The sequence below is a fragment of the Atractosteus spatula genome, chromosome 7 (assembly GCF_055471065.1).
Source record: "Atractosteus spatula isolate fAtrSpa1 chromosome 7, fAtrSpa1.hap1, whole genome shotgun sequence".
In the NCBI taxonomy this organism is placed as follows: Eukaryota; Metazoa; Chordata; class Actinopteri; order Semionotiformes; family Lepisosteidae; genus Atractosteus; species Atractosteus spatula.
The window spans coordinates 52,430,316-52,441,991 of record NC_142712.1 but is presented as its reverse complement, the minus strand read 5'-3'; the positions used below and the strand labels follow the sequence as shown (position 1 = coordinate 52,441,991).

Here is an 11,676-nt window from a genome sequence, read left to right as displayed (position 1 = left end):
TGTTTTCTGACAGTGTACTTCAAACACATCTGCAACAGCCATGTGTGTCTCCGTAAGGAGCTGATACACAGCATCCAGAAACAACATCCATCGCTTGGAGGTATCCATGGGCCTTTGTCTCCTCAGTGACAAACTCTACAACCATACCGGAACAGAGGATGGGTCGAGAGATCAGAGGCAATGTCCTGCTTTTTCAAAAGGCCACATATCAGCTTTTTCCTCCTTCTCTAGGTGACAAATGAACTCATTTATTATCATTATTAATTCAATAAAAGAATAATAATGATGGTAATGACACACCTGCAGGGAGGAAATGGCTTCTGAATTACCAAAGGAATGGGGGTCAGAGAGAAAGCATGACTTGCTGTCCTGTGCATGGTCTGGCCAAGGGTGGTGACTCCGAAAGCACTTCAGTAGGGTAGTGTTATTTAGTCCTTTAGGGAACATATGCTTTAAATAGCATAACAGCTCATCTGCAGAGCAAGCAACATTTTTTCAAGTTTTATTTAAGGTGAAAAATTAACAGCTTTCCAAGGTCCCAGGGGAGCAATGGAATTGTCTTTTTTTGTTGTTTTTTTTTCTCACTAATATCCCTCACCAGGAATAAGCTGCTTTGTGACCATGTCCATTGTAAAAAGTGCTATACAAATAAAACCGAATTGAAATTTAATTGAATCAAAGTTTTGCAATGAAGATACAACCAAACACTAAATGACCCTCTCTGCTCTTTTATTTTGACAAGTTCCTAATTCTTCCTTTTTAGCACATTTTTCTGAAACACACAGGGCCTGCCCATTGAATATCCCACTGAAACAAATCATTGATTAATTCAGCAAAAGAAACAGGTTTTCTTTTTTTAATGCTGGTATTAGTTGCCGTGTGTTCAACCTCCTAAGAAGCACAGCTGGAGTGCTTCTAAAATGGTGACGATTGTACTCTACTGGAAAGGGGACCACTGGCTATTGTTTTTGCACAAGACAACTTGGTTGAGTATAACAACATGTTTAAAACTGCAGACAACGTTCACACTCAAAGTCAAAGCATAAAGTAAATTACGCAAACGCTATTCTTTTTACTTCTCCTTATACATTTAGCCTATAATTTATTTCATACATAAAAAATGAGCTAAGCAGTTCCGAGAAATTCCTTCTCTTGCTTTGCATGTTTAAAATAGAATAGTGCATCTTTTAAATACTTTAAAAATGTTTTCATTGCATGACAGACGTAAGTACCGTAGTTGCCATCTTTATAAACTGGCCGATCTCCCTTCTTTAAAAAGCCATGTTACTTTAATAGCGGGCGGGCAGATCGCAAGTTGGGGTCTGCCTCTCTTCTTAGCTCAGTGGTGACGTCAAGTCTCCTATTTTAGTCCAGAAGATCAATTAAAAGTACAGTAACTTTTTTCTGTTTTACTACGAAAGTGCTTGCTTACAGGCAGTGTGAAACGGGAGGACAGAGACTAATATAAGAGACAACGAAGTACCGTCTGCAGCCGTGAGTTAAAACCTGATAACTTATCTTTAAAATGTGCATTTTTATTTGTGTTTTTTAAAATGACACATGCATTTATTCCAGAATAGTTTAGCTTCAAGATTAATATAATGTTTTATGTATGTCAGCATTTAAAGATATCTAACGCAGCATACAGTACAGAAAATATTAAAACTGCACATTTTAAGTGTAATTTAAGACACGAATAAACGTTGTGTTAAGCTTGAAAATAATGTTATTAAAAGTCGTGTTTCGAAACCAGTATAATTTGATAACCTGAACACTGGACTTGTAGTAATATTTCAGACTATAACTTTTTTTTAATGAGCCACCTCATTAGGTTCTCTACAAATATAACATGAACAAGCCAAAATGTGCTGTAATTACGGGTGGGTGATGAGTCTATTATTTTTCAATTCAATGTTCCAAAAGAACGCTCAGACTCATTTAAATTATTATAATGATACAATACAAATTTCTTTCTTCGTAAGAAGCAAGTAATTGCACCACCTATCGTTTGAATGTAACAAACCGGTAAACGTTTTCAATTTTGAGGCGAAAATGTAAAAGACTCCTTTGGCGATCCTGTAAATCTTTTTGTTGTGCAACTTTGCAACATTTTTTCTGGTACCATTACCGAGGAGCTAGAATGATGACTTTATGCAATTCCAGGTGGACAAATTTACAATTTACACAGGTTACAATCTATTATCTACTTTTTATTGTGCCTTCATCGTCTTGTGGATTTTTATGAATCAATAACGTGTCTTCCTATGGCTTCATCGCGCAGTGAGAGTGTGTATTTTTTCCCCGGTAATAATCTTCAAAGATCTTTTCCACAACATGGGAAAAAAACTCTTATGCTGTATATAAGAGCACACTTTTCATTTATCAATAGCATGGGATTTAAGCCGCCTTCCTAGCAAATGGCAGTGATCCTATGTATTGAAGAACTTCATTCAATTGTTCCTGCAAAGGAACCGTGAAGCCGATTCCTCTTGTTGCTTTTGCAAACAGTATCATTCCCTAAAGACAGCTTTAATAAGCTTTATTGAACAGGAATGTCACAGTCAGTAAATATATTGCTGTATTTCATTTCACAGGATATACTGTAGATACTCTGCAAAGCTTTAGCAATAGTGTATGTTTCAGTCAAGATGTTTCATGTTCAAGATGAACATATTAATTCATCTTTAGTTCTATACTTTTAATCATAATTACTGTACAATAACAGTGGGTGGTTCAAATTTTACAACTAGCTCCAAATATTTGAAAAATCTTGCATTTTTTATTGCCTTCAAGAAGCAAAATTGAACATGAACTAATACATTAACAGCCTTCGAAACAGACAAGTCACATTCCTGAAATTAATTCCCAGCCCCCCCTCCCCCTTCCACCCACATTTCTCCCTGATCACCCCACTCCTTCCCACTACTACCCTGAAAATCTCCCTCATCCTCTCCCCAACTCCCGAAGCGAAAGCAAAAACAAACCCTTAATCCTGATAAGAACATGAGACAAATAATAGACACAAACCTTTACACATCTCAGCCACATGATAGACAGCTCTCAAGTAGCCTTTAGTGTCATATTGTCAAGAAAGTTACATGTTAACATCATATTATGAAGCAAAGGCTGCCACACCCTATTGAACTTATTAACAGATCTACTAAGAGTATCCCAGAGTTTCTCAAGTTTAAGAAATTGTAACATAGCTCTAAACCAATGACATGAGAAGGTGTGGATGCCAGCTTCCAGTTCATTAATGTAACGCACAGAGCCAGATGCCTTTTAAATAAGCACCAGACTTATACTTAAGAGAATCTAATTGAAAGTCATTAATACAAGGCACTTAATTATTATGTTGTGTTCATGCAGGCACCACTAGCCCACATTACGTGAGCAGGGTAAATGCCATCTGATTCTTTTTATGTAATTGTCTAGCTGTTCTACAACAAAGTTTATTTAGGGAGCAGTGATCATGTATATAAAAACAAATCTTAAAAAAAATAAGTACAGTAGCAGACTTATCTATTAAAGATAATCTAGAGGTGGTTTTATTTTAGGCTGCAGAGAAGCCACGTGGTGTTGCAAGAGTGATATATTTTTAAATTATTTAAAAAAATACTTTATTCTTTAATCACCTTTAAAGCTGAGTGTATACAGAACTTTGACTGAGTGTAATAGAATTTTTAAAAATCCAAACTCTAATGTAAAGGGTACTCTTTCTATCTTCTTTTCATCGGAGTGCTCAGTTGAGTTAATCTTAAACCTTAATTTTTTAAGACCTTTCTTAAAAGGCCTTAAAAGTTGGGAAAGTTGGGATTACTGTAGCTGCATACTTCTCAAATAAATCTGTATTATAGTGACTGAAAATTACACTCTATTATCTACTTGGATGAGCAAAAGATATGATAATAATACCATTGGCCTGGTCCTTGGGTATATCTAATGCAGAAAATGTGGATAATATTGGAATACTATTACACTACTCCCAGGACCACAGCCTTGGTTAAGAATGGGGTAAGTGCAACTTCAGGGGAGTTGTGCTTTTTCTTTTGAGGGGTATCGTTTTCAGCAGGTACCATTTCAGTAGGTCTATGGGAAGCTAAGGATCAATATTGCTCTAAAAGCATCCAAGCCAAAAAAGGTTACACAACAATTATCCACTATCCACAATCTGACATTACTGATACTGTTAATCTCAGTTGAACTATGGTTCACTTCAGTTCATTCAGTTGAATTGGAGTCTGTTATTTAGGTAAGAAAGGGCACCCAGGCCATAAAGAACTGCAAACCATAAAGAACACCCCCCACCCTGTCCTGTGGGAACACCAGTGTGTTGGGCTTAATTACTGACCATCAAGCTGATTACACAGTGAGCTTAACCCCCCAGGTCACAATGTCATGTCAATAAAGTTTAGTCCTGTCTAACCAAGGTTGTTCAACTGCAACAAAACGAGCTATGCAAACAGCAAGAATGTACAGTAAATGAAGCACTTCTGCTATCAATATCCTGAGGATCGAAAGATTAATAAAGTAGACTGTAAATGAGTTAATCAAAGACCTTCAACGTAATGGAGGAATATATTAAAATATATTAAAAAAGACATACAGTGGATGGAGGAAAATAATATGAGAAAGGTAGAGACATTCTGTATAAAACTTCCCCATACAGTACATATCCTACATAGTGGTCTTAAAATGGCAAGTTCTAAATGATAATTAGTGGAAATACAGTACAAGAGAATCTTTAATTCTTTGATTCTGTGTGGAAGATCAACGCATGTTACATTTTCAGAGTGATCCTCCCTCTTCCTGTCTTTCCAGACCTAAAAAAAAGTCTTGTACAATATTTAGCTGTGAACAGTAGTAATTCTAAATACTGTACTGTATGTGGTACAGCCAAATGGATGTTTGGAAAGTCCTGCCCTCACCAGAGAGGAACGATGAACGGCACAGAGGAATTGTCTGAAAGCATTCATTTTCTGGATGCTGAAAAGCATCCCCTTGTATGTAAGGGATGGAATATTTTCATCAGCAAAATTCATTGGGTCAGGGCCCTTTCTGCGTGCTGCAGACTGGCCACATTCATCGCCTGAGTGGTGTGTTACTGCCCTCTTGTGGGAGGTGAGCAGTGTTCAGAGAGCAAACGCCAGTTCCTCAAGTTGGTGGAGTCAAGCAGGATAATGAGAAAGGCCCATTAAAATGAACAAACTTTCCATTTTCTTTATGCCTTCTGAATATTAATGTTAACAATTACATTAATCTTAATGTTTTCTTAATATCCATTTATATAACTTGTTAGTACCAAGCTGGTTCAAGAAAAACAAAACATTCTAGATAATAATTATGCATAATACATACTGTAATAATAACTACTTCTTCACCATAATAAGGAAATATTTTTGTGTGTTTATTGTCATTAAGATAATATTATCTCCTATAGGTACATACATTTGTCCCAGGACTGCTCTCCGGGCCCTCATTGCTCTATAGACAGACATACAGAGGGACGCAGACAGACGTGGCCATTATCAACATGCTGCCCCTGTTGCCAATATTTCTACAGCTGCTCTGCACCTGTTGGGCTGCCCCCTACTCCAATGGCTTCTCCTACCATGACATCATGAATGGCAATGGGAATGGAGAAAGTAAGGAGCATTTTACTTCTGCTCACTGAGCAGGACACTGTATAAATGTTGGTTTACTTACAGTACATGCACAGCAATTCGCAACACTCCTGCCTGTGTCATGAGACAATATAGGATCTGTGTGCTGGACTAGCAAACCAGTGAGTACTGGACATCTTACAGCTGTGCCCTTTTAGAAGTTATGCAACATTGGTTGCCATACATTTTTACAGACAATTGTAACTGACAGGAATCTAATATATTTATATAGATAACACGTCAGAAGATAAGAGAGGTTACAAACTAGAGGTTACAAACTAGAGGAGGCCATTCAGCTCATCTAACCTGTTTGGTAGTTAGTAGTTAATTAATCCAAGGATCTCATCGAGCCTTTTCTTGAAAGAATCCAGGGCACTGGCCTCAAGAGCCGAGCTGGGTAGCTTGTTCTATATTCCCACAACTTACAAGGCATTGTAAACTGAGAGGCATTACAGATGCAAAAAATGGTTTCAGTTCCAACATTTAGCAACAAATGATAACTGACAACAACAATTCTAAGTCATCATCTCTGCTAAATCTAATCCTTGTCTGTCTACTTTCCATTTTGAATGAAGTGGATATTGCATTAGGACAATGCAGCTTTTTTTAGGACAATACATTATTAATTTATAACAAAATAATTAATTACAAATAATTAATATCTAATTTATAAATCACTTATTGTTCAGGTTGTTTATCGTCCCAGTTTGTAATCACTGAACATTTGAGAAAGATGTGGCTAGATTGGCAGATCTGTTTCTGTCAGACGTATTGCAGGCACCAGCGCAGTACAGTAGACAGTGCAGGTTGAAGGAGTCAGACATCCTGGCATCACTGCAGGCTTGCCTGCTCCCAGCAAATACAGGAGTTTCTGTTTCACTGAAAAGCAAGAGTGCCATGGCTAACTAATACCCACTGTACATCAGTGGGGCCCAGGAATCCAAGCTGGTGTTGTCTAGTGACATGACCCAGGCTTGCAGTGGTGCTGTCTGCAGTATAGAACTCAAAATGCATTCAGAGCAAGTGGAGAATTTATCCACTGAGCATCTTGGGATGCATTTGAATATTAAGAATGTCACCATGGAGAACAATCGTAACTCACACACCCAGGTGATCTACAGCCTGAAGGTGTACTTGTCTACCCTAAAATAAGGGAATGTACTGTATTTGGGTAAAGGAGCATCTTAATTGTGCTATGTAAAGATTGATTGGGTTACCTGTTCATTGTGGCGAAGAGCTATAGTAAATACTATTGAACATGGTTGCCAACACTACCTTAGCAAAGCTGATCTGAACATTGTAGTTCATCTGCACTGTACCTCTCTGCCTGTCACTGTACATGGTCTTTGTGCCTTTTTCCCTAGTTTATTTCAATGGGGTGCGGCTTCGTGTGGAGACTCCCGATACGCCAGTCTTTGCAGTGCGCAGGAGTAACGTGACACTGCCCTGCCGCTATTTCTATGAGCCACAGCTGGAGACCACCCGCAGGACGCGCGTGAAGTGGTCCCACCAGCCCTCCAACGGGGGACACGAGATTGACGTGCTGGTGGCCGTCGGACTGCACCACCGTAGCTTCGGGGAGTTCAAGGGCCGCGTGCACCTGCAGCAGGGCAGCCCAGGGGAGGTGTCCCTGGTCATCACAGGTCTCCACTTCAACGACACTGGTCGCTTCCGTTGTGAGGTCATTGACGGGCTGGAGGACGAGAGTGCCACTGTGGAGCTGGAGCTGCGAGGTAAACGTGTCTGGCCCTGTCCACTGTAATCCTCGTCATTATCTCATGGGGGAATGGAAAGTGTTAACGTGCAGTACAGTATGTACATAATCCCTGTTTGCCTAATTAGATGGGCTTTGCCCCTAACAAGAAAGTTATAGGAATCAAAAAACTGAAAACTACAACTTCAATGTTTTAGCAGGAGTTTCCAGTCCTGGTCCTGAAGGGTTAGTGTATAACTTCACTCAGCCCTGCGGGTTCTGGTATAGAGAACTCTAGAAAACCTCCAGGACCAGGCCTGGAGATTCCTGCTTTGAAGGCACTTTTGAACTTTTCCTTTTATGCTCCCCTTAGGTGTGGTGTTTCCATACCAACCTGTAACGGGACGCTACCAGCTGAATTTCGTGGCAGCAGAGCGTGCCTGCGAGGGGCAGGACGCCTCCTTGGCCACATTCGAGCAGCTCTTCTCGGCCTGGGAGGAAGGGCTGGACTGGTGCAACGCGGGCTGGCTGGCTGATGGGACAGTGCAGTACCCCATCACCTTGTCCCGGGAGCCCTGTGGGGGCTTGGATATGGCCCCAGGGGTCCGCAGCTATGGGGCCCGACACCGGCACCTGCACCGCTACGATGCCTTCTGCTTCTCATCCTCACTGCACGGTAAGGGGCTGTCGGCTGCTCTTACTCTGCTGTGTCTGTAATGTTCTGCAATGCTCCCAACCAACTGCTGGGGCCAGGAGCCTGCTAATTACAGACCACTGTAATGTTAAAATCAGCACCACCAAACACAATAGAATTATCCAGTTTTCCCACCACATGTCCTGACTTCTATTGTTAGAAATAACAATGTCTTTCAAGAGAGTCTGTGTCAAACCCTGGAAAATACGGAATTTAAAGTCACTCCAGGCAGCATTATTTTTCTTCCTACTGTGCTTTGCTTTTAGTGTTGCTGGCACCATATTATCTCCATGCCAGTCCATCACATATTAATAGGGAAGGACTCTGTAAAGCTTCACATGTATTTAGCTAGAGTTGTACTGTATTTGTTGAGTGTCAAGTATCTTTCAGCAGCTTTCCTTCTCAGTTTTGAAATATAGACTGACACTGTCAGTGACAGTAGCAGTATTTGCAAGCAGCTTGTTTTCTACCTTATTTAGATTGGAAGATCATCTTTTTTAAGAGAAGAAACTTATACTTATGTATAGAAATGTTTTAACATTTGGAACACAAAGTGGGACACTGTAGAGAACAGATGAATTGAACTGCGCCCTAGTTGTGAGCTCTGTAGCCCAGCGAGTGCGTGACGTGCCTGCTGTGCCCACTGTCTCTGCCCCAGGCAAGGTCTACTTCCTGCAGCATCCTCGCAAGCTCAACTTCTCGGAGGCGCTGGAGGCCTGCGAAGTGGATGGGGGCCAGATCGCCAAGGTGGGGCAGCTGTACGCCGCCTGGAAGTTCATGGGGCTCGACCGCTGTGATGCGGGCTGGCTGGCTGACGGGAGCCTGCGCTACCCCATAAACGTCCCCCGCCCCAACTGCGGCCCTCAGGAGCCTGGAGTCAGGAGCTTTGGCTTCCCTGCACAGCACCAAAAACACGGCGTCTACTGCTACAGCACACAATAAATCTCAGCACCCAGCTTGTTGAGGTCCACCTATTATGCAACCCCTGTTCCCTCTCTCTGTCTGCCTCTGTTTCTCCTTCATTTTCCCTTCAACTAAACATACCCCTGTCTTGTTTTCAGCCCTGTGCAATATCCCTCTCTTTTTCCCCTTGCATCTGTTCCCTGTGTTTTCCTTTGTGTTTTCATCCCCTTTTTTCTTGCCGCTCTTGCCTTCCTCCATCACGTCTCTGTTTTTTGCCCTGCTTTCCTCTTTATGCCCTCGACAGTCTCGCGCTGCTCATTCGATTTGGGCGGCCTGACATTTTTTCTTGCGTTTCTGCTCCCGCAGAGCGCACGGTGCCTGAGAGATGTTGCACCCTTAGCTGTGCTAAGAGGAGCTGCAGAGCAGCCAGGCTCTATTGCCTTTCCCTCTGTGTTTGCCAATTATCAGATGAGTGGCAAAACACAAGATGTGGCTAGTATCAAGGGTATGTTTTTTTTTTAGTAAAGAGGAACTTTTAAAAATACTTTGGCAATGGACTTTATTATTACTGCCATTATGACTTTCATTTTTATTATACTTGTTAATTGTGTTGTTCTTTATGCTAGAATATTTTTATAAAGTCTAGTTATTACATAGTGGATGAACTGGAACTTAAACTCAAGGACTCTGCAACACTGTGGACTTTTAGCAACAGCTGTTCTTATCATCCGTCTGCCCACTTCACACTCTGTGTGCAAAAGTTGTTTTTTTTTAAATGACAAGTTAAAAATGTTTTAAAATGATTATAATTGCATCTCAATAAAGACACTCTTGAGGCATGTAAACCATTTTACTAGGCAGTGCACTGTTCCAGACCAGTCTTCTGAAAAGTCACAAAATTCTTCCCAGCTGCCTGCGATATTATAAGCTGACAGTATTTTACAGGCTTTTTGTTTTGGTTTGTTGTGAGCCCTCATTAGGAAATCTGAGCCCAGAGGATGGACAATTTGAACAAAAATGGACAAGAACAGGTAAACTAAATAAATAGTAAATACTGTTTAGTTTGAAAGCTGATCTAGAGATGATTTTCTATTCAATATAAAAAACAGAATTTTAAATCAAAATATTTAGTTTAGTTTTTTTAATTTTAAACTGTCTTGGAGTGCTTATTGTACTATGGCTGTACAAAAGCCCCTGAAGTGATACCAGTGCCTTAAAGATTTTGATTTTAAACTATGCCAAATACTTTTTTGATAGGCAGCTTTGGGAAATGTCAGAATAGGAAGCCCGTAGGGTCAACACTGCGGATACAGGTTAATGCAGTGTACAGTAGATGAGTTAGAACTGCAAACTGGTGTGCAATGGTGGGAGATCAGCAAACATCTTAAGAAAGTGTGTTCAGCTTTCTCAGTCAGATTTGTGTAAAGAAAACTTTTATTTTTAGTTGTCATAAGTAATTTATGTACTTAGCCATACGTTTTATCTGTAGAAATGCAATATCTCTCTGTGCATTAGAGAACATACACAAATGACCTAATACAGCCTTGACATTATTTTTGGAAGACTCCAATAATTGGTTGTCTTACTGATTTTAATCTGTTTCCTGTCATACTACTGCTATATACTACATACTAGCATTCAGAGAATCATTTTTCATATTTAATTGATCATAGATATTGCTCCTTATTGAGAAACCCTTATTAACTTGCTTGTGGTAATCTTCTCCACAGTTTTCTGGGTTTAAGATTAATCCTGAAATTTCTCTAACTGCCATTTTATCACCTGTTCTAAGCTGTCGCTGCCTTCACAATCCCACGCTGTGCTGATGCAAAGTCCACATTGTGCAGACAAATGTACTGTATGCAATGTAAAATGTAGCATGTCTTTTTCAGGGGTGGGATAGGTTCAGCTGTGCTGTTAGTTTCTTTCTGCTGTGGAATAAAATGTGTTAAAGCTTCAGTACCTTTTAAGTGAAGAATTGACAAGGTGAAGTCTCAATCCCTGTACTCACTGGGGCACAGTTGCTTTCACTCATTTGTTTGGGCTTCACTGTTTGAACTATGTAGGTGCCCTCTAGTCTTGGGGTATCAGCTCTACCATCCTCATCAGTGTAAATATGTACAAAAATAAAATCCTAATATTTTACTGATGAGGTACAAAGTTCTCATGTTGCATTATTTAATTTCCCACCCCTGTCGTCTCTCACTTCAGGCCCTGTAATGTATAGCCTAATTTCTGTATTCCTTATGAAGAAATAAACTATTTTTACATTTTTATAAAACTGAAATTGAGAAAATGCTTTTCCTTCTTTTGTTAATCTTGAATGCGTGCGGTTGTGAAATTATCTTTAACCTGTGGAAACTACAGAAATGTACTTCTCGTGTACTTCTGTAATGCTTGTGGTAGTGTGTTTTTCCCAGGGCATACACCATTTTAATTTCCTCACAATTCAGTTTAATGCAAAACAAGATTTTGAATCAACTAATACCAGTTCTATACAAAAAATACACATACTGCCATGGCATTATATCTTTATATCTTTAAAGGCCCCTATGCACACTACTTTGGTACAAGTCACGCATATATTCTGTAGATTATTTGGGGACAGAGAATAGTACATACTCTCGAAACTGCCTTTGAAATTGTAATACGTTTTGTATAAATTGTGATTACACTGGACAAAGGTATATGCTAAATGAACTTATTACTGTATATCCTTAATT

At 39.9% G+C, this 11,676-nt stretch overlaps 1 protein-coding gene across 1 annotated transcript; it reads left to right on the top strand.

Annotated features, from left to right (window-relative positions):
• The first annotated feature begins 1,421 nt into the window (after window positions 1-1,421).
• On the top strand, window positions 1,422-9,239 carry hapln3 (hyaluronan and proteoglycan link protein 3). Its single transcript, XM_088921483.1, has 5 exons — window positions 1,422-1,494; window positions 5,441-5,645; window positions 7,028-7,396; window positions 7,730-8,032; window positions 8,709-9,239. The coding sequence occupies exons 2-5, from the start codon at window positions 5,534-5,536 to the stop codon at window positions 8,990-8,992; spliced, it is 1,068 nt and encodes a 355-aa protein (XP_088777609.1). The 5' UTR covers window positions 1,422-1,494; window positions 5,441-5,533; the 3' UTR covers window positions 8,993-9,239.
• Window positions 9,240-11,676: the final 2,437 nt, after the last annotated feature.